The sequence below is a fragment of the Alexandromys fortis genome, unplaced genomic scaffold (genome assembly GCF_014885135.2).
Source record: "Alexandromys fortis isolate MF-2015 unplaced genomic scaffold, M_Fortis_MF-2015_v1.1 scaffold_12, whole genome shotgun sequence".
In the NCBI taxonomy this organism is placed as follows: domain Eukaryota; kingdom Metazoa; phylum Chordata; class Mammalia; order Rodentia; family Cricetidae; genus Alexandromys; species Alexandromys fortis.
This window is the reverse complement of record NW_026067937.1, coordinates 19,914,720-19,937,391: the sequence shown is the minus strand read 5'-3', so window position 1 is coordinate 19,937,391 and position 22,672 is coordinate 19,914,720. Positions and strand designations below refer to the sequence as shown.

At 47.8% G+C, this 22,672-nt stretch overlaps 1 protein-coding gene across 2 annotated transcripts in view; it reads left to right on the top strand.

Annotated features, from left to right (window-relative positions):
- Cog2 (component of oligomeric golgi complex 2) overlaps positions 1-22,672 on the top strand; it is a 29,386-nt gene extending 6,714 nt beyond the window's left edge. For both annotated transcript variants that reach the window (XM_050147101.1, XM_050147100.1), the window contains 15 exons: positions 1,168-1,248; positions 2,052-2,155; positions 4,139-4,247; positions 4,975-5,154; positions 6,945-7,069; positions 8,644-8,770; positions 10,969-11,108; positions 13,833-13,894; positions 15,021-15,172; positions 16,155-16,328; positions 17,005-17,077; positions 17,336-17,478; positions 19,622-19,761; positions 20,643-20,823; positions 21,810-22,672. In XM_050147101.1, the coding sequence (XP_050003058.1) occupies positions 1,168-1,248; positions 2,052-2,155; positions 4,139-4,247; positions 4,975-5,154; positions 6,945-7,069; positions 8,644-8,770; positions 10,969-11,108; positions 13,833-13,894; positions 15,021-15,172; positions 16,155-16,328; positions 17,005-17,077; positions 17,336-17,478; positions 19,622-19,761; positions 20,643-20,823; positions 21,810-21,911 (1,893 nt within the window). In that variant the 3' untranslated portion in view covers positions 21,912-22,672. The remainder of the gene's footprint in view (positions 1-1,167; positions 1,249-2,051; positions 2,156-4,138; positions 4,248-4,974; positions 5,155-6,944; positions 7,070-8,643; positions 8,771-10,968; positions 11,109-13,832; positions 13,895-15,020; positions 15,173-16,154; positions 16,329-17,004; positions 17,078-17,335; positions 17,479-19,621; positions 19,762-20,642; positions 20,824-21,809) is intronic.

Here is a 22,672-nt window from a genome sequence, read left to right as displayed (position 1 = left end):
TGCATGTGCAGTGTTGGGGAAATGGTGTCAGGTGTCCTTAAGTAAGGAGGTCTATGGCGTTACCTCCTGAGCTGGGCTTTGACCTCACAAGCAGTGTGGATGCTGATGTCTGGTTGTTTTTCTTAAGGTCTTCTGAGTCACTCTCCACAGAATGAAGGGGAATGATTCTGTGGTCCACTGCTGGGATCCACATCCCTGTGACTTTACCTGGAGCTCCTGGAGCTGCATCCTCAGCTTTCTGTGCAGATGAATAGCAACCAACTGTTCTCTGCCTGCGGCAGCTCTCATGCCAGCTTGTTCTTTCTTCCTTTGTCACCTCAGACCTCCCTCTGTTCTGCTGCCTACCTTGCTGCCATACGCTACTCACTTTAGGCAGACTGCTGCTTTTCCATCCTCAGCCCTGCAGTGGGCCTTTGAGATCCTGAGGTCGGGGATTGAAGCATGCCATTGTTTGGCTTGTTGGTAGCTAGTGTTATAATATTTTGTAGCATTTACTGAATGAGTGAGTTTACTTTTCTGTAGCATTTTTGTGATTTACCCACCTTACTCTAGTTTTCATTGCCTTCATCCCTGATTATCTCCTGGTTGGCCTAATCGAGTAGTTTCTGGTGTGTCTGGTGTTCCTCTGCACTGGCCTCCTGCTCCTCGCTTCTTGTTTCCTGAGTTTCTCCATTCTTAAGATGCTTTATCCATATTTCTTGTGTAGATTCTAGGCTCCTCAAAAAGAAGCTAACACCCCCCCCCCATCTCTCCTTCTCTTGAAAGGGAAGCCTGCAGGTACCAGGATGTGCCTCGCCTACCCTGAGCAGGGCTACCCTCATTCCTTTGGCCTTCTAAGACTTCCCTGTGCTTGTGTGCAGATGTTCAGGGTCTGGACCATAGCTTTCCATCCCAGATGCTCGCTTACACAGGCTTTGTTGTCTTTTCTCCACGTCACCTGTGCTGTCCTGTGCTGCCTTTTTTGGCACTTAATCTGCCATGACCTTGGCTTTGTATATCACTCTGCATACTTGGGTGCCTCACAGTGATTCTGTCTCATGCTTTGTAATCTTAGTTGATGTCTGAATATTGACCTGGGTACTGAGTCTTATAAAATAGAATTGAATGTGTCACTTTTATAATGTTAGACTTCATTTTTGTAAAAACATTTTCTTTATTATTTTCAAGAGTCTTCGGTCATCTGTCAGTGAAGGAATTCTGGCAGTAGAAGAACGAATGTCTAAGCAAGAAGACATTAGGAAGAAAAAGGTATGCTGTGGTGTCTACTCCCAAACCTTGGCTCGGTCTAATACCTTTTCAGCACTGCGGGGCATGTGGTTTCTCTCTGGGTACTCTGCTGAGCGGAGCACGATGACATTGGTATCTCTGTACCTAGGCATTCCTCTGCCTGTCTGTGAATAAGGCGAGAGGAGCAGCAATAATATTTTAAAGTGATATGTTACATGCCACAAGCACTCCTCCCAGGCTTCTCATGTTCGTCAACCAGGACTTCCTGACGGAAGACGAAATTGGACAAAAGTGCCTGAATGGTCACTAGATTAAGTAGATTAAATAGTAGCACCCCACAGTGAAGCTTAGCAAGCAAGCCATTTGTTCTCAGCACCGGGGGTGTTCTTTTGCACTTTGAAAGACAGGAGCTCAGTATCTGCCAACAGCCTGGTGTTATGGGGAGCCTGGGCATCATCCTGCCATACCACGTGTCTCTCTTTGTCCGTGTGTGGACTTTTGCAATAAGTGTCAGTTTTAATGAACTGACACTTGGGTATGTAGGTGTTCTGTGCTTATGCAGTTAAAGAAGATGAGTATATTGGAAATGAAAAACATGAAACTGTATCTTAAGAAAATAAGTATAAGGGCTGGCAAGATAGCTGCTATCTTATTTTGTGTTATTTACTATACTCTTGGGATAGAATTGTGAAATTTCACTGTAGGAAAGCCAGAATTGAGTTTATGTCCTTGGAAATTCAGGATAAGTAATGATATTTAAGATGGCCTCTCACCATCCAGATAATTGCTTTTCTCTTTGTTTTTATTTGATGTCCTCTTTATAGATGAGTGTGTTGAGACTTATACAGGTTATTCGATCAGTTGAGAAAATTGAAAAAATCCTGAACTCCCAGAGTTGTAAAGATGCACCTTCCCTAGAAGCGAGCAGGTGAGTGTTTTCACTAAGTACTTCATATCCAGGCTAAAACTTTTTTGAGTGAGATTCATTTTTGGAAAACAAAGAGTGTCTGCGTCTGGTTTGCTGTTTTTTAAAGTGACTCAGCCAGGTGTGGTGACACCTGCCTCTCATCCCAGCGTTTGGGAGATGGACGCTAAAGGGCCAGTCCTTCCGGCTGTCCTCAGCCAGCACCTGACGCCTCCTGCCAGCTTCTTTCCTGGATACCTGCTCCATTGCCCCTCCTCTCATCCCAGCTCTACCCTAGCACACACCCTGCAAAGCTATCATGTAGTATTCCCGGGGCACTGCACTGTCAGCAGCACTCGAGCTTCTCCACCAAAGCCTCTCCAGCCGTTCTTCAGACATATGCACCCACAGATGAGAAACCGACTCTCTTGTTTTTTCCTCACTCTCTCCAAGGCAGAAGAGATCCACTCTTTGCTCTTTCCCGTCTTCCCTTTCTCATCTCTGGAACCCATGCCTCCGTTACCCTGGTGCCTCCTTAGACGCTTGGCAGAGCAGTTCTCAGTGTTCGCTCCTGGAACTGCAGGCTGGTGCTGTGTCATGGCTGCATCTGCTTCCTCTAGCTCTCTCCTCTCTGCCAAATTTAGGTCTGGCCTCCCACCCTTTCAGTGCATGACTATGCCATATGATCCTCATTCTGGGAATTCAAATCCCCAAGCCTCCCTTCCTCACTTCTACATTCTCCAGAGCTGTGGTTCCCACAGCTGCAGGATCCAGGTTTGAGCCCGGTGTCCAGACCCCTGTCCATCCTACTGACGGCCTTTCTTTCCTTGTCACCTCCCTTTGACTGTCCAGTTCACTTAACGTGTTTCAGATCTACTCAAGACATGCATAAGGAGTGAAAAGGGGGTGACACTGCTAAATGGAAGCAAAAGCTAAAGGGGGGGGGCCTCGTTTGTGACATTTACTCTGTCATCTTGGATACCTCTGATCTCTCCTGCCCTTGAGAGTTTCGTGTAGTTCTGCGTCAAAATGTGCAGACAAGACATACAGAAGTCACCACAGGAAGCCCCCCCCCCCCAGACCTCCACCTCCCTTCTGCTGTCAGGCTTGCAGACAAGACACCTACCAGGAACAGAAGCTATGGAGTCCTTTTCCTGTCAGATTGTAAGGTCGCTGGCATCAGGGTCAGCTCCTGGGCGGGCCTCCAGCTGCCCTGGTGATGAGCACAGCTTTGACACTGTGCCTGCTTTGCTCAGGATCACCGCTGGGAGCTTCACTCAGCTTAGATCAGGACTTGTTGCTCTAGCAAAGGGAAGGCAAGGGCAAATTAGTGAGTAGTTAGGCTGAGGGGTGTTGAGACACTAGACATAAACAACCCCAGGCTTCAGGAGAAGAGCTGTAGACACTAAAGACAGGAGCATCTTCAGGGCAGCCTTTCACCTCCACTCTGAACTAATTTTGATTGGACAGTCCAGAGCCGGACATTCCAATGACCTCATTGTGATGCTTTCCTGTATCCTTATACTAGGGACGTTTTTTAAAAAGATTTATTTATTATCTACCCAGTATCTACTTGCATGTACACCTGCGGGCCTTAAGAATTTTCAGGTGTTTCAAAAGGAGAGAGATGAGCAAGTAAAGAAGAGAAGGTTCAGGGATCGCAGGAGAGAGACACACAGGCAAAGCAGGGACAGTGAGGGCAGTTGGGAGCGGGCCTTAGAGAAGGTGGGGGCACATGGCACCCTGTGAGCCTGTGGTCCGAGGCATGCAACCCAGCAGCAGCAGTCACGTACACTTTACCAGTGGTCCACTGCAGCTGCAGTGGTCTGGGAATGCCATTTGGAAAAGACAGACAGATGGCACAAAGATTGATTTTGACCTTGTGGCAAAGTGGCCATTGTCTCAGCCCGAGCACTACAGTTTGGACCCACGTGACCAGTCAGGTGCCATGCTCTCTGGGGAGTCAACAGCCTCGCAATTAAACTCTCTGCTTGTTGTCTTTCCCAGCCCTCTCTTGACTGGACAGGTTTTGGAGAGAATTGCTACAGAATTTAACCAGCTTCAGTTTCATGCTGTGCAAAGCAAAGGCATGCCCCTTTTGGACAAAGTGAGACCCGTAAGTGTGGGTTGGGGCTGGGCTTTGGGTTGTAGAGAACCTTAGTCTGTGGTTAGCAACATACCTGGCACTGACTGTGAATTATAGGGTGCTGACCCTAGGTTGGGGTTTTGGTTTGGGGACTCCTATTTTCCAAGTGTCATTCACTACAGATCTTGTGGAAAGACTGTAAGTTGTAAGAGTAACACTCTGAATCTGACACCATATGGCGCAGATAACATTGAATTTTCCCAGATCCCTAGACTGAGCTTTTTTTTCCATTTACAAACAACCATTTAGTCTCTGTGTGCATGCCTGAATGTCTGTGTGTTTGCAGATGTCCATAGAGGCCGGAAGAGGGTGTCAAGTCTCCTGGAACTGGAATTAGAGGTGACTGTAAGTCATTCAGTGTGGGTGCTAGGAACTGAACTCAGGAGCAGCAAGTGTTCTTAACGGCTGAGCCATTTCACCAGCTTTAAATCTATAATGTCTATCAGAAACCAGTTCACCTTGTAGCTTCAGAGGAAAATGACATTTTCTCATTCTGACTGACTCTTTGTAAATTCTTCTTTGCTGAGCCAGGGTCTACTTGGAGAAAGGTCATGAGAGGAGATAGGCTATTGCCCCAGGCAGGGTCCCCCTTTTAAATGTCCACACACTGCCTATAGTGGGGTCAGGCACCAGCGTGTGTACAGCCATTTGAAGTTGGAAAACATTGTGATGGGAACTTTCTGATGGCTTCCCACAGCGCATAGCTGGCATTACAGCAATGTTGCAGCAGTCTCTAGAAGGCCTTCTGCTGGAAGGTTTGCAGACCTCAAATGTGGACATCATCCGGCACTGCCTGCGTACCTATGCCACGATTGACAAGACAAGGGATGCAGAAGCTCTGGTTGGCCAAGTCCTGGTAAAGCCGTATGTTGATGAGGTATGTGCTTCTGGTGTGGGGAGCTTCTCCAGAGCCATGCTGTGCTGCCTCCGCTTTGTGTCAGGTAGAGATGGATACACCAGAGATGCTAGGAAGAGAGGGTCCTGCTGCACAGTTGGTAACTGGAACTAAGTGCATTCTGGTGGGCGCTCACGATACAGTTTGAATATGCCTTCTTATCTGGGGCTAATTTCCCCCGGGAACAAGGCATGGGTCAAAACATTTTAGCCCTGTTAAAGTGACGAATCAGCCCCAGTTAAGTCACTAGGAAATAACCACTGGTCTTATAGGTGGAATAGACAAGCAGACAACTGGTCCAGCACCTGCGGAGTCCACAGCAGTGAGGCGTGTGGAAGGGAAGACAGACTGTGTGTCCACAGCTTTTCAGGGAAGATGTTGGCCAAGGCTTAAGGAAAGAGGAGGAATTGTCAGGGCTCAGAAGGTGGGAATCAGAGATGCAGGACTTTCATATCAAGCTCTGACTGTGGGACACTTAGACAAGTGTCCTCCACCCGTTGGATTAGCTGTTAGGTAGGAGCTGTGTGCTCTGTTGGGAATTGCCGGCATTTGTGATGGCAGGTGTTTGTCCGATCTGGGGGTGGGGGGCTGCACTGCAGCCTGCAACTGTACATCTTTGACATTAACTGTAGAGATTAATTTTAATCCTGGACAAGCTTGGATTTGTTAAAGTACGTTTTCAGTGTCCCACGTTTTTATCTTGTTACACTCTGTGACTGTCTGTGGAGGAAGAGAACAAACTGTCCTGGCATTTACCAGTAAATGGATATTTCAGTTACAGATCCCAGCCTGTGCCTTTCACTGAGCTAAGTCTGCAGTGCTGAGCTAAAGAAGCATTTGAAGTTTGTGGGTACATTGAGTGTATTAGTTTGCTTTCTATTGCTGTGGTAAAACACCGCGATCAAAATTAACTTGGGAAGAATGGGTCTATTTTAGCTTGCAGTTCTAGAGGGATAGAGCTTATAATGGCAGAGAGGGCCTAGCATGTTGGCAAAAGCAGAAAGCTGGGCGGTCACATTTTTATCCACATACAGTAAGCAGCAAGCAGGAACAGGAAGTATGGTAAGCCCATCCATAGTGAAGTACTTCCTCACAAGGCTCTACCTCTGGGAACCAAGTATTCAACCATGAGTCTAAAGACATTTCTCATTTAAAGATAGCATTAAGTGAATTATGACCCCCGACCTTTAAAACTTATAGTGTCTGTTATATTTTGAATTTCAACCTTACAACTAAAAATAAAATATTAAAATTAAATAAATTTTCATTTGTCTGCCTTATACCTATGCTAACTAAGCCTACTAGTAATAGAAGAGTCCAGGGCCGGGCTATGAGGAACTGCAGTGGACCCCTTGCTCTAATCTAGACCTCTTCTGGAGGAAGCAGGCTCTTCAGTCTCAGGCCAGTCTCTGCCACCTAGCCTCCTTCCTACCCACATCAAGTCAGGGCTTTGTAGCTGAACATAGCAACTGATTCTGAATGTGACCAGTGTGGCTTTACTATTTAGAAAAAATACAGCTAACCTGGGCGTGGTGAGAACGCCTTTAATCCCAGCACTGTGGAGGTAGAGGCAGGCAAATCTCTGTGAGTTTGAGGCCAGCTGATTTCTTGGTAAGTTCAAGTCAAGCTGTACAGTAAGACTGTCTCAAGAAAGACAAAAACAAAAAACAGCTGAACAGAAGAGTGGCCCAAGTTTAACCCTCCCACTTTTGTAGTATCTAGTTCATGGTTTTCTTTTAAATGACATTCTAAAACAGTTTCCATTACTGTAGGTGATTGTTGAACAGTTTGTTAAGTCTCATCCCAATGGCCTTCAGCTCATGTATAACAAGCTCCTGGAATTCGTTCCCCACCACTGCCGCCTTCTCCGGGAGGTCACAGGAGGAGCTGTATCGAGGTAAGTTCAAGGGTTCAGCCCGAGCTGCTCCCCAGGGCTGGCTTAGTGAGCAGGTCCATTGTGAGCCTAGTGTGCTACTGCCCCTCCCTGCTGCTGGACGACAGCCTGGATGCACGGGGCTGCTTCTCTGTGGGAGCCCTCCATTTCCTTTCTGAGCTCCTCCCCAACTCCAGTTTAAACTGAAAGCGGCCATGGTCCAACTCTCATTCCATGTACAAAACAAGCCATTTCTGGTTTTATGATGCTGGTCTTAAACCCTGAGATAGATTTTGGGGTTCACCCTGAAGATGAGAAAAGCAAAGCAGCAGCCACTGGCTCTTACCTCTTCCTCAGACCAGAAGGGAGATCCTGCCTCCAGGAATGCTCAGAATGAGATGAGCTACGAGCTGTCTCCTCCTGTCTTGTATTCCTCTCTAGGGCTGGGATTAGAGGTGTGCACCACCACCACCCGGCCTCTCTAGCTAACTAGTGTGGCTACTGGTATTAAAGGTGTGTGCCACCACTGCCTGCTCTGTATGGCTGACCAGTGTGGCTGTTTTATTCTCTGATCTTCAGGCAAGCCTTATTCATTAAAATATAAATGAAATACCAATATACCCTATACAAGCAAAGTGTACATTCTTCCATTCAGCTACTCCCCAGTGTCCAGTGTTCAAGTTGGCAAGTTTTATACTGATCCTAAGACTGTCCTTAGTTCTCCTCCTTTTGGTCAGTTCTCGTTCTTCAATAAATATCCCTTTGCTCTCACCATTGCCCCCTGACCATTCTTCTGTTGTCTAACTCAGCAGGGCCTGAGCGGGTTTCCCGCTCTCAGATCTGCATGCTGAACGACTTCTCAGTGCTTGTAGGGAGGGTATAGCCTCCTGGCACAATGGAGACCCCTAAAACTGTCTGGTTCTGCACTGCTAGCTGACCTCTTTCATACAGAAACCTCTTTGTAAGCTTAAGTGTGTGGTCTTCTCTCAGTGCTAAATTTGCAGATTAGACTCTAGTACCTAGTTCAGGCAATACCTAATAAAGCACACACACACTAACTACGCATCCTCTTATCTCAAGATCTGTGACCATGACTTTGCATGAAATGTCATAGAATTTTAGAACTGAATACATTCTTAGTGTGGAAGCAAAGTGCTTTAGGAACAGATAGGATAGTAAACCTGCATGCCCACAATAAGTGTCTTTCCTGTGATATGAAACTGCTGGTTTTGAGACCATGTCTTTTTATGTGGCCTGGAATTTGTAATTCTTCTGTCTCAACCTCATGAGTGCTGAAAAGGCAGACCGGTGCCACTATGCCTGCCTTTAGGCTGCTTTTTCCCAGGTGGCCTGTGAGTGGGAGAGTTGTATCGACTTTATGCAGTGGCTTTGCCTCCTCCCTGACAGGATCGTGGAGGAGGTGGCGGGAGTCAAGGTCAATGTAACACTGAGACCCAGAAGTGATATTGAAATAATCTAGACACGAAGTATAATCTTTACAACAATTAAAATAAGATTTAGGCTGAGGGCCTTTATTTAAACACAGTGCAGTAGGTAGAGGGTAGGGTAAGCTGACTGATCTTGGCTCTTACCCACAGTGAGAAAGGCACCATCGTTCCTGGCTATGATTTCTTGGTGAACTCTGTGTGGCCAGAAATAGTTCGAGGACTAGAGGAAAAGCTCCCCTCGCTCTTCAATCCAGGGAATCCTGACGCCTTTCATGAGGTAATGCCTTGTCATCTTGGTTCTTAAAAAATGTTCTCTGGCCTAGGGAAAGTCACATCGTCATTGTCATAGTCAATGAAAAACCTGTGATAGCTGAGCAAGTTTTTGTTGAACTCAAACTGCTTCTTTCAAGTGTGGAGGAATAAGAATGCTCTCATTTCATTTTAAGATTTTATTTCTATTTGTGTGTGTGCAGAGGGGATGGGTATGTGCATTGGAGTGCAGAATCCAGAAGAAGGCATCAGATGGCATGGAGTTGGAGTTAGAGGTGATTGTAAGCCTCATGATGTAGCACCAGGAATCAACAGTACACATTTGACTGGAGGGATAGCTCAATGGTTAAGAGCACTGGCTGCTCTTCCAGAGGATGTGGATTAGGTTCCCAGTACCCACACAGTGACTTACAACTCCAGTTCCAGAACCCAAAGCCTCTTCTGACCTCCATAGGCACCAGGTATGCAAGTGACACAGACAAACCCTCAGGCAAATCATCCATACCCGATTTTAAAAAGAGAGAGAGAGAGAGAGAGAGAGAGAGAGAGAGAGAGAGAGAGAGAGAGAGAGAGAAAAGAAAAAAAAATACCAGTATGCTCATTTAAGTGCTGAGCTGTCCGTCCAGAGCACACTCTCCTCTTAGATTGTGCTCATAATTCAGCCCAGAGGATACATACAACAATTTCAACCTTCCTTTAGAAAACCCCAAGACCCTCATAAAGCCAGTATCCATGCAGTTGCTTTCTATGAAAAGTCAAGTGTGAGCTAGGTGAGAGCTCTTGGTGTGGGAAAACATGGGAACCTGGGTTCTGACTCCCAGCACTTCCCACACATGTGCCACACACATGTCCCTTTCTGGTGTGTAATGTTGAGGAAAAGTAGCAAGCCTGGAAGATGGCAGGAGGCCCTTCTGGCGGGGCCACTGTTGTCTTTGATGGCACTGAGCATGAAGGTGGCCGTCCTGCCCCGGCTCCTGCTTCTGGAGCTTGCTTTGGTGCTCTGTCCATAATAACAGCACTTAGTTATGTGGCTTTCAGGGTGTGGTGTTTGTTCTACTCTGCCCTGGTTTACTTCCTTTTTTCTTCTTCCACCTTCCCTTTTACCCTTCTTTCCTGCCCTTTTGTAATTTAGGCTTTGGAGGATTTTCTCCTTTGGGCTGTTTTTCCTTCCACTCTTTTTATTGTTTCTGTGCTGTTGAAGTCACAAGAAGTATGTGTGTTCTCCCTCCTCCCCTCTTCACTTAACAGAATTATAGGTGAATTCATGTTCTGTGGCCTCTTCCCCAATTGGACGTGCTGCTCCCTGGCTCTTCCAGTTTCATATGCTTAAAATTCGGCATTTCCTAGTGTTCATAGTCATCATTCCATGAACGACTCCGGGTGTATCCTCTCCTCCATCAACTGTTGCTTACTGAAGATGGTAGCATGTTTGTTCTTCTTCCTGTATCTCGTCCCTTGGAAGGCTTTATAGTAAGCCTCATTGATTGCACACTTTTTGTTTTTACAGTAAGCTCTCAGTTTACATTTGTCTGCAGATAATGACCCGGCTCTTCTTTGGGGAAGGTCGTTTGCTAGAGATGGAGCTCTTTGGCGTAGTAACAGTCAGGTTACCTGCTTCTCCGGTTGCTGTTAGGGTCTGACTCTGGTGCCTTGTGAACATCTTAGGATCCTGGACTTTGTTGTTTCCTGCACTGAGGACAAGCATTTCCATTCACTCTGCAGTGTAATATGTGCCGTCTCTTGAGCTGTCATCTTTCCTTCCTCGGGGTCTCTGTCCTCCCCTGACCCTTTGCTTTTGCTCGGGGCCTTTCTTCTTGGGACAGAACTTTTCTTTAGTTCTGTGAGAACTGCCTGAGTGTCCTGTGCTCAGTGTTAATCACCATCGTTGTCATTTCTAGTCCTGCTTGCTTTTCCTGACCTCCTGTTTAATCCGTTAGTACTTTCAGCTGTCTAGAGGCTTCAGTTCAGACGAGTCCTGGGCTTCATGCGGGCTTTTCCCTACGAGTCCTGGGGACTATCACAGAGCCATGCTGGGCATGGCTGAACTCTCATGGGGTGGGAAGTTAGGAGGCAAGCTGCCTAAGGTCAGTAGCGCTAGCCTGATTCGTGTTGAGCTTTACTGTCTTGCTTGTGGTTGTGAGCATATGCTGCTGACTCTGTCTAGCGTGCTGACAGAGAAAATCCCACCATTTCTTCTTGTTCTAGAAATACACTGTGAGCATGGATTTTGTACAGAGGTTTGAACGGCAGTGTGGATCCCAGGCCAGTGTGAAGCGACTCCGAGCACACCCTGCCTATCACAGCTTCAGCAATAAGTGGAACCTACCTGTTTATTTTCAGCTAAGGTCAGTCACTGCACCACATCCTGCCCTTGTAAATAGTCTTTTTTTTTTTTTTTCATGTTTGAGGCATAGTCTTGCTATGTGGCTTGGGCTGGCCTTAAAATCATGATCCTCTAGCCTCAGCCTCCCAATTCCTGGGGTTATAGGTGCCTATCACACTCAGCTGACTAGCATTTGCTAGTTAACTAACATTTTAAAATTATTATTAAGGCGTTTAAGTGTTTTGGGAGGGGCTAGTACTCCAGTCAGTGGTTTTCTAAGGTGGGAGAATTAAAGTGAAGATGTCCATATGTCATTGATGCTCAACTACCAAGAAAGCGTGTTTTTCTGGTAGTAGGAGAGAAACTGGACTTGGAGGAAGCTGGACTCCAGGCCTGGGTTCGTTGCCACAGTCCCTCTGGTTTTGTGATGAAGAGCGCTGAAGGTGCTGGACAGCGGTCACTCTGTCCTTTCCAGTCACCATCTGCCCCAGTCCTGGGCCTGTGCTTGGCTCAGTGTCTGAAGAGCAGCTGGTTATTTTCTCCCCTCTGACCTTTGTGACCTTTGTTCCCTGACCTGGAAGACAGTGAGACTTTCCTTCCAGATCTCATGATCTGTCCTCTGTAGAATGCTGAGAAATTCAGACAAGTCCTCAGCAGCTTGTTGCCCCAAGAAGCAAACAGAAGGGCTGCCATTTCTGCGTCTCCTGAGGCAGGTGGAGCAGGTCCTGCCCAGACTAGCATTGCTGGAGCTTGTGAGTGGAGTGTTGGGTGAAGCGCATAGGCTTGCTTGTTCGGGTGGCCAGGTGCTTCCCAGACTGTGCTGTCGAGCTCTGAAGAGAACTGCTGACTGGAAACAAGAAGCAGCTCCCTAATTCTGAGAGCCGCGCACCTGGTTATTGTTGAACAGCAAATTACAACGCCCTGAGCCAGGTGTTCCCTGTCACCCAGGCCCTGAGCTTGCTCTTCATTTCCCACAGTCTCTTCCTCAGAAAGAAATGCAGGGTTGCTAAAGTGAGACGCAGGGTCTGCGCTGATGCAGTTGTTCTGTGAGCTTCAGTAGAGCAGGTAAAGCATCCATGACCCAGACAGCACAGATGTATAGAGGAGTGCTGGAACGTGCTCCCAGAACATTCTTGTGAGTGTATGATTTGTAGTTCCTTCTATGACGTGGAATCATGATATAAAGGCTTAGGTATCTTCACCCTGTCTCCCTATTCCCTGTTCTCAGAGCTGCATGTCCATGGGTTTTCTATGCCTCATGCTGTGATCCTTTGAGCAGAGAGAAGGCATCACCCTCCACTCCAGGCTGCCCCAGGTGTCATGTTGTAAGAATGCTCTTACTTCCTGTAGATCATGATGCTCGGGGAGGAGTGGAGGTGGAGTCTCCCCCAAACCCAAATGTTAGAGTCTAGACGTCTTTCCTCTTCTACTGAGATCCCTTGGGCAGTCTCACACTCGAGTGTATCTAAAGGCCGCACGTGGCTGCTCAGGGTTCACCATGGACCACGGCAGTCAGCAGCTTTGCAAGGCACTGGCCTCCCTCAGGCAGTTATGCCTGCTGTCTTGGGCCTTTCTTTCTGAGCTGTGTTTCTTGGCTGACCAGCAGATGTACCGCTGCCCTGTGGAGTGCTCGCTGTCAGGGAGCACTTTCCATGGTTCCTGTGAATTGTCATAAGTGTTCACATAACTTGGGGCCCCGTACCTTTACCCGGGTTGTTAAACAGCCTGTTTTCCTGTCTAATATCATGCTGTGTTTGATGCTGTCTTCTACCCCAGCCATGCACATCCTTACCTTGGCCTCTTAGATTCAGCTTTCCATGTGGAAAGCGGAACCAGGCCCTAGGCCTCTACACTGGGCTCCTTTCCTGTGTTTTATGTAGATTTTGAAAGATGCTGTGGGGCTGTGGCAGAGTTCTAGGCCTGGTGTAAACTGCTGCCACCCTCAGCCCTTTCTCTAGGCCTTGCCTTGGGGGCTGCTTCTCCACTTCTCTCTCTGCTCTGTGACTTTTCTCTGCGTTGCCAAGGCCGGCCTGTTGTAAGCACCTGCACAGCTCATTTCCATGGAGTGACTCTAAAAGTGTCACTTGGATGAGCCTGTCTTGAGCATAAGTCAGAGTTCCCTGTCAGTAGGGAGTTAGCAAGGACACGAATGTGCAGAGGCTGCTGTGTTGGGAAACCGTGTCCATAGAAGCAGGCAGTTGTCAAAGCCGTAGGATGGCTTCATTCCGCAGTCAGGAAAACGCCGTCTCTCTCAGTGACGATGGGTGTTTGGACGCTGGAGACTGACTGTCATCAGAATGTAGGGAGCAGGGGGAAGGCCACCAGAAGCAGAAGGGCATGTTCAGTGAGCCCAGCGTTGACTGAGACCCTTAAGTGATCCCTTAAGTGATGAACACAGGTGCAAAGCCAGCTTTCCTGTGTCTTATTTTGGGACGTTTCTTCACAGTGGTGTTGCTGATAGAGGGGTTTAGAAATAGCACTATGTGGCCTTGAAGTGTTACTACAAAGTGGAACTTAAGGGATCATCTTAATAAGGCGTGGATGATGTGTATTTGCGACTAGCTGCAAATAGCAGAGAACCTACAGAATAGTGGCTTAGTCGAGGAGTTTGTTTCTTACACAGTAAAAAGAAAAAAGGTGTCTTGGGCATCCTTGAGAACATCGGGTGGCAGTGGGCAAGAAAGGAGGCTAGGTAAGAAAAGCATTTGCAGAACCGACAACACTGATCCGTGTCCTTCTTTCCCAGGTTTAGAGAAGTGGCAGGATCCTTAGAAGCATCTTTCACAGATGGGCTGGAAGACGCCCCAGGTAACCTTAGAATGGAAACAACAGGTGTCCCTAAAGGGGTTAGCTGAGCTCACCAGCCAGCTCAACCCTGGTCCTGGGAGTGCTCCTGCCTTTTCTTGCCATACAGTGAGTTGTGCTGTAAGGACACTGGCTTAACATCTTTATTATTATTATTAATAAAATAAGACTTTTTTTTCTATGCTGTTGAACTCACGGCCCCTTAGCATGCTGGGCAAGGGCTCTGCTCACAGGCTGAATTCTCAGAAACTTCTTTCTTTGTGCAACAGAAAGAGCCTTTTGGTTCATTGAATTTCTTGCTTTAGAGATATGATGAAAAGGGATGCTTTACAAAGTTCCAAATTGACCTTTTCTAACCTGAATGTGGCATGTCAGGGCTGTACCCCTGTGTGTGATCACTGTCCACTCCAGACTCTGTGGCACCCTTGAGGTTGGACACATCCAGTGTGGAATGCTGTAGATTCAGTCAGCTGTCTGTAGACTTTGGCATTTCACCTTCCTTCGGGTCCCAGCCCAGCCATGTGAAGGCTGCACGTGGGTTGCATGCTCCTGTCCCTTCCTGAGAAGGACTCAGTTGGAGCACAACCTAGGCCTCCTGGGATTATGGCCAGATGGCAGACTCATGACACCCCATTCTTGATACCCATTGAGATACATAGTATTTCTGTGTCATACAGGGTCCTGGTTCTGCAGCTGAAGTGCCTGCTCCAACAGCCAGGTCTATCCTGAAACCTCTTGTTGGGTTGTGGAGTTGTTTCTGTTCATCTCTGGAGAAATAGTCAGAAGGGATTGACCTCCTCTGTGAGGATAGTAGCCGAGTTGAGGTAGGGAAGACAGGGTAAAAACGGAAAGTTAAGCCTTGCAAGCTGCCACATACCATTGTGTGTGTGCTGCTGTGGTATACAGTACCCACTAAAAGATATTCGGTGCAGTGTTTGATGCTGACTGACTCCATGCCTGGGAAACGGTCAGGTGCATTGCCAAACACATCACACCAAAGACACGTGATCTTGTGCTGTTCTAACATCTGTGGCCAGGAGGCCACAGTATGGCCTGTGCTTTACTTTGAGTTGTATGCTGATGGCAGCTCTAACCTAATGATATACCCTGGGGCGTGGTTTTTCTTCAGATGGAAGTCCGTATTGCCTGTTGGCTTCTCACAGAACCTGGAGAAGCCTGGAGAAATGCTGGTCGGATGAGATGTTCCTGCCTTTGTTAGCGCACCGTCTGTGGAGGCTCACCCTGCAGATTCTGGCCCGGTTCTCTGTGTTCATCAGTGAGGTTAGCAACATGCAGCCCCTCTGCAGTCAGCACTGCTGGAGCTTAGAGTGGCGTGTGCCTAACACCCATCCGTGGGACATTCAAGGTGTCCCGTGGTGTCAGGTCCAGCTGTGAGTACCTGGCCACATGATCATGAGTAGTTCCTGGGAAGTTCCACCTAATAAGTTTGTTTCTCAAAATCAGACTAAAGCACCTTGGAAATAAAATTTAAAATATTCAAAATAAAAGTAAATAGGTTTAAATTTTAAATAGTCGTGTGATCACCAAAATAAAAGTAGTTACCCTCCATTTTAGCATCTCCCTGTCGTCCTCTGCCAGTCAAATGTATTAACTCTTCACACACAGTGAAGGCCAGAGCTTTGGCCCTAGGAGTCGGTCCTACTAAGAACTGAACACCAGCTTTAGGTCCTTGCAGACCTCAGTCTTCAGAGCCACCTCAGGGACACACTCAGTGACAGAACACAAGCCAGGCCTCGTGGTGCAGGATCTATAAACGGGGACAGTCTTTGAGAAGCACACCACAAAGAAGGCAGTACCATGCCAGGCACACCCCACTGTCTGGAGCCGCAGAGGTCCAGTCATAACTCTGCCCCCCTTTGCCCTGTGTACCTGGAATGTCGAGCACCTCGAGTCTCTGTTCTTCTGTAATTTGACAAAATGGCTTTTGTTTGTGGCTGTGGTGAGGGTTTATTTCTGAGCTGAGGTGCTAGGTGGGATGGGAGCTCTGTGAAAGTCAGGGCCTCTCTCTCTCCTTCCCGTCTGCTCACAGACTTCCTCAGACTGTCCTGCCCCACTGGCTGTCTTCTGAGACAGCCAAGAACAGCAGTTCCAAGGAGAGCAACCCCTGTCTGGGACAGATATGCTCTCCTTCTCTTGATGATGGGCACCACACTCTGCAGATAGCTAGTGTGTGTGCAGATCCTGAGCATGCGCACACATGCTGGGTCTCAGTCAGCGAGTGAGCCTTGAAATCTCTTCCCAGCTTTCTGGCAGGCCCATTTCTAATGAAAGCACCAAGGAGACTAGAAAACCTTTGGCTGGCAGCAGAGACCCTTCTGAAGACCAAGGAAACCATCCTTCCGAAGCTCAGACAGCGTCCATTTCCAGCACTCAGCTGTTGTATGTGGTCTCAGACCTGGACAGGCTTCAGGAATGGGTGAGCTTCACTACACTGGCAGATGCATGGGTCTGTAAGCTGTGGGATCACGGGCACCCAGCAAGGACATCTGCCCTACTTGTCCTCTCCACAGTCAGCCTCTGAGTGTCTTGTCTTTGCTTCCTGCTGAGTAGCCTGAGCACTCAGCACCATCAGGCTCCACTCTTCTGTCTTCAGCTCAGCTCCGCTGGGTCATGGCCTGTGGTGAACTGGCTTTAATTTGTAGTTTACTGCCCCAAATGTTTGAGAATTGATACATTGAAAGGTCCCGTCTGTTTTCTTTGTCGACCGCATGTTTAGCTCTCAGCATTCAGAGAACTTTATGGAACACATGTAGAGATTTTGCCCTCAGGTAGATTTTACTTTCCACAGTTTATATTCTGAGTGATTGAATAAGTGTATTATCTTTTCTGAGGACACATGGTCTATTTATTATGAGCAGTTTTGGTGTCGTGGAGAGCTGTAAAATGAGAAATGAGTTTCTGCTTTGCCTTTGCCTTCAGTGGCCCCACGCTGTGCGCTCCTGTACTCAGAGCGCAACTCCCCTTGGATGGGAGCTTTGACCTACAAGTTCTGGCTTAGGTTTCAGCACTGGTTAATCACGTCAGAGTTTGCAGGTGAAAAGCTGCTTGTTCTGCTTGAAAGAAGAAACTAGGGTCCAAAATGTGTGTTTCAGCTTCCAGAACTTCAGAAGATAGTCAAGCCAAAACTTGAAACGATCGGCTTTAAGAATTTTTCATCTATCTCAGGTAAAAAAAAAAAATTAATTCAGACTCAGATTCTTTGAATAAGAAATAACAAAGTAAAATGCCATAGACTGCAGAGAATGTTTAAACTAACATCTGGACTCCATTTGTAAATTCTTAGCTCTTGAGCTTCTATAAATGAGGTCCTTATTTTATACATTGACATGATTTATTAGTGCACTCTAAATGCCATGGTCACATTTTAATGGAGCTTACCCTAGGCTGGACCAGTGACTCAATCCAGCTGCCCTGTGTCCACAGCGGCCTTGGAAGACTCTCAGAGTTCCTTGTCTGCCCACGTGCCAGCTCTGAGCAGCAGGATTGTCCAAGACCTGAGTGAGTCTTGCTTCAGTTATCTGAAGAGTGCCCTGGAGGTCCCCAGGCTTTACCGCAGAACCAATAAGGTCAGTGTCACTTCTGGAGAGAGCTTTGTGCTGTGGGGCCAGGGAGATGTGGGCCACAGGCAGGTCTTAGGGTAGTCTGAGTTAAGGGACTCAGAAGGGTCAGGAGCCAGCTGCCAGCACAACCTACACAGTGCACTGGGGCCTGTGCACTTTGGGTCTTAAGGAAAAGTCCTTTTTGTGTGTGAGTCCTGACTGGCTTGTAACTCACTATATAAACCAGGGTGGCCTCAGCTCCATGGAGATCGGTTTGCCTCTGCATCTTAGTGCTGGCGTTAAAGGCCTGCAGTATCACAGCTGGCTGGAAAAGTACTTTCTTTAAAAAAGAAAGCAATTAAAATATTTATTTTAGATTTATTTATTTTACTTGATGTGTATGTGTGCCATGTGCTTGCCTATTGGGTCCCCTGGAACTGGGGTTACAGATGGTTGTGAGTCATCACATGGGCACTAAGAGTCAAGCCTGGGTCCTCTATAAGAGCAACAAGTGTTCTTAACCGCTGATCCTTCTTTCCAGTCCCAGGAAACCATTTAACATTTCTAAGTCCTATTTATGTAAAAATTTATTTTTGTCTTCATATAGTCACAAAAAATTTTAATTTATCTTAACTCCTGCAAATTGTTATTGGAAATACCTGATTTTCCTTGTTCTTTCAGTGAAAACAGTAGAAAGAATGACATTAGGAATATGTTAGGGGCCATTGAGATAGCTAGCTCAGAGGGTGAGGGGGCTTGCTGCCAAACTGACAGTCCTGAATTCCATCCCTGGGTCCTCCCTGCTGGAAGAAGACACCTGACTCATACAAGCTGTCCTCTGACCTCCACATGTGTGCCCTAACACAAACACCTCCCCCTATAATAAATTGAGAACTCAATGGAAAAAGATTATTTTAGTGTCTCCTCGGGGCTAGGTGGAGCTCAGTGGTATATAGTAATACTAGCATGCACAAGATCCTGGGTTCACCCCAGCACCAAGAAAGAAAAGGCAAGTGGTGTTTATCAGACAGAAGAGAGGCGCATGCCGGCTGGTGTCAGAGACTTTTCTTAGGTACTGTCGAAGAGTCATCTGAGGGAAGGTCCTTTTCCCACCTGAACGCTCGTCTTTCTGCGTTCTCACTCGTTCTTGCTCTCACATGACTGGTGTTCCCTCTGCTTGTCTTCCATGGTTGTGGTTAAGGTTTAGACTTAGTGCCTTTCAGTTTATTTAATACCCCAAGCCCGGGAATTATAACAGTGGCCTGCGGCCTTCCTTTTGTTTACATGCTAGGCAGGGGCCTGTCTCCTCTTAGCATTACTCTTCCCATTTGTTGCAAGAATTTTTGGGTGCAAGAAATGATTCCTTGTTGCTGGACTTGCGTTGACCACAATTTGCCTGACTGGGCTCCTTCCTCCTGTTATCATTGCTGTCGTCATCGTCATTATTGTCATGGTTATTGTCGTCACCCACGCCGTTGTTTAAGAACAGGACTTAAGTCTGTAGCAGACTAGCTTGGAATTCACCCCCAGACTCATGGATCCTTGTGATCACACCCGTGAGCCACCATGTCCAGCCTCCCTTTTCATGCTAATATTGGGACTGGAAAAGCCCTGCAATTTGCACCCTGTAATCCCAGTCCTTGGGAGGCTAAGAGGAGGATCACAAGTTTGATTCCATCCTGAACTACAAAGTCAGACTCTGACTCAAAAAACAACAAAGTAGATTTAGTTGTGCAATGGAATTATCACTTGGAACAAAAGTATCTTGTTGTACTGTTTGGTGTTGGACCTGAAGCCCCCACTTGGCTGGGGGAGGGCTTGAGCACATTGCTAGGGGTCTTCCGTTTCCTTCTGTTCTGTGGGCATCATGGTGTATACACAGTATGCACAGCACATCAGTCTTCACCTGTAGAGCAAGGAACCAAGTCCCCTGGGCCTCTCCTAGTGGGAGGAGTCAGGACTCAGCCCTGGGCATCCTGCCTCAGAACAAGCCTGACCCTGGAGAAGAGGGCAGATCGGGGGAGGGGAGCTCCCTCTTGGCACACTGCTGTCCCCAGGTGATTTCTGTGGCTCTCTGGTTACCTTCTGTGAGGGACGAAACTGAACACTGATGATAATGACTTTTTCTGTTCCCTTCCGGCCCTAACCCCTATTGACAATGGCACTCCAGGAGGTCCCCAGCACAGCCTCTTCTTACGTGGAGAGTGCACTGAAGCCATTTTACCAGCTGCAGCACGGACATGGGCACAAGGTGAAGCCAGCGATGATGAAGCACTGGGTGCAGGAAGCTCTGTCTGAGAGCACACACAGGTAAGCTGCTGGCTGCTGGAGAGGTGCCTTTCTGCACTCTGGGCACGGGCATGGCATGGCTTCCTCACCCACATAGCAGCAAGCAATCACAGACCTGTCAGTGGGCAAGGTGTAACAGTCACCCACCCCTCTTCCACCATCAGTACAGTCGGGCTGACCTCGGTTCTGTGAGTCCCCAACCCTGAATTCCAAGGGCACCACTCCTGTCTTCCATGCTCAGCTGTCCCTCCTGCTGGTTCCACTGGATGGGGATGGCTCTGGTGAGAAGAGGAAGTGCGTGTAGCCTGTGATCACAGCAGAGGGCCCCAGACAGGACCCTGAATCTCTCCCAAGCTACCTCAGGGCTAGTGGAACCACTTCTTGGCCCTTTAGTAGAGTGTTTGCCTAGCATTCTTACAGCCCTGAGGTCTGTCCCAGCACCACAAGAGAGGGAGGAAGTATACTGCTTTATTTTACTATTGATTTAATTATTAATCACCATTTTACAGTAAAGGCTTGGTTTGTTTTTTTTTTTTCAAGTTCAGGCTCTGACCCCCACCCACCTTGTGGGTCAGTTTAGAGCCAACAGTGCCTAATCCTGTGGTTTTGTAGGCAAATAAAGCCCCAGTGCCAGACAGCCAGTTTGCTAACCAGGCGAGAAAGAGACCGATGTTATGTTATAGTGAGAGTGTGAGGGTAATTACGTGAGCCTCACTGAAAGTCCCAGCTGCGTTTGTTCTTTAAGAGGCAGACGGACTGATTGGATGTGCTGCAGAGGATCCTCCACCTGGGAAGGACCTCCCTCCATTGCTTGTGTTTAGAACTAGTGTTTTTATTTATTTGTACTTGGGGAGGCCAGGGGTCAGTTACCAGTGTCTTCTTCATTACTATCTGTGCCCAAGGTACTTTGAGACTGTGTCTGATGTGCTGAACTCAGTGAAGAAGATGGAGGAAAGCCTGAAGCGCCTCAAACAAGCCAGGAGAGCCCCAGCCACCAACCCTGTGAGCTCTAGCGGTGGCATGAGTGATGACGACAAGATCCGACTGCAGCTGGCTCTTGATGTGGAGTTCCTGGGAGAACAGGTACCAGCAACTTAAGCCTGGCTGTGAGGGCCTGGCTGTGGCCAAGGCTGGGTGTCACCTCCCTAGAGCTAACAATAGAAAAAGTCAGGCCCAGCTTGCTAAGAAGGAGGATGCGTACCAGGAAGTGGAAGAGAGAAAAGGTAAAGGGACCCAGAGTATCGCCTCCAGCTGTCACCGTACCTGCCCTTGCTGCCTAGAGTCCCGAGCCAGTGGCTAGGCCTGCAGCCTCTTGCCATGTGATCGTCAAGTCATGGTGGATGGCTGATGGCAGCATGTAGACCTCCCACGAGGGCGTGCAGTGATAGCCTTCTGCCACCAAATTTACAGATGTAGGAAACTGCTATCTTTCCAGTTTGGTTTACACATAGCTTGTTATCCCAGCATTCAGGATGCTTAGGCAGGAGGATTGCCATGAGTTGGATTGGGAGACTATCTCAAAAAAGAGAGACAGACAGCCTGAAAACAGCGGCTCTCTTGTTTATTTCATAAGGAACCTACAGTCTTCTCACAGGCAGGAGAGCTTGCTACAGATGTGGGCAGAGACGGAAGGGAGGCTGTGGGTCTCTGCTGCTGTTGCAGGGCTGCGTGCCGTCTGCCCAGCACACCCTGAGAAGGGTGCTGAGAAACAGGAGAGCAAAACTCTCCAGTAAAGAATCATTTTCTTTTTTATTCTCTGCACAAGAGCTTTTTTCTGCTAGCATTTTCTGTAAGCCCACAGAAGAGACTGTCACCCCGGCCAGAGTCTAGTGTGGTGGGCTGAGATTCAGACATGTTAGCTTCTTAGAATGAGAAGCATTTGACCCAAAACATACAGTTTTTCAATAAGCCAGTCCTTTGTTCTAACAGAAGATGTATCCCTTCTTCCTTTGGGAACTCTTTCTACCTTAATGAGGGCAGGGCAAATCGGGTTGTCCTGGTTTTAATGGGGACCTCTTTTCCCAGTCAGATCTTGTCACGATGACAGTTGATTCTTTTGACCTTTGCAGATACAGAAGATGGGCTTGCAGACCAATGACATCAAGAGCTTCCCAGCCCTCGCAGAGCTTGTGCTTGCTGCCAGGGACCAGGCGACTACAGAACAGCCCTAGGCATCCTGGCAGGACCTGAAGCGGGGAAGAAAGTGACCCTTGTCCGCTGAGTCACCCAGCAACAGCCTGCACCGCTGCCCCGTATATGTGGGCCATCTTTCACCCAGAAAGAACCAACCTTTCCATTGTATGGAAGATAGTTTTTATGACACTTCAAGCTTTTTACTATAGTTTACTGAACAAATTGTTTTATTTTTATTGTAATCTTAATGTAGACAAGCTGATTTCTATAGTAGGATTGAAGTAAATATCCAAGTGTGGCTGTACTGCCCTGCAGATGAAGCTCTGGGCAGCAGGGCAGCAGCACAGTGTAGAAACACTGTCTCCAGCCCAGGAGACACTGCCAGTCCTGGGCCTGCGCAGAGGCTACACGATGGCCATCTCATCTTGGCACTTCTGAGCCGGGCGGTGGTGGCGCACGCCTTTAATCCCAGCACTCGGGAGGCAGAGGCAGGCAGATCTCTGTGAGTTCAAGGCCAGCCTGGGCTAGAAGAGCTAGTCCCAGGACAGGAACCAAAAAAGCTACGTGTTGCGGGAGGTCCTTCCGCCCCTCCAACCAATAGCTGCTGTGATACCAGCCCATTGGGGCGTGGTCTCTCTCCCTTTAAAAAAGCGGCTATTTCCTCTGCTCGCTCTCTTCACTTCCTGCTCCGCCGGAGACTAGACTCCCTTCCTGGTTGTGCAGATGGCTGTTGTCTGGGACGGTGATCTGTAAGTTTTCCCCTTTAAATAAATAACACCCTATTAATCATAACTCCAAA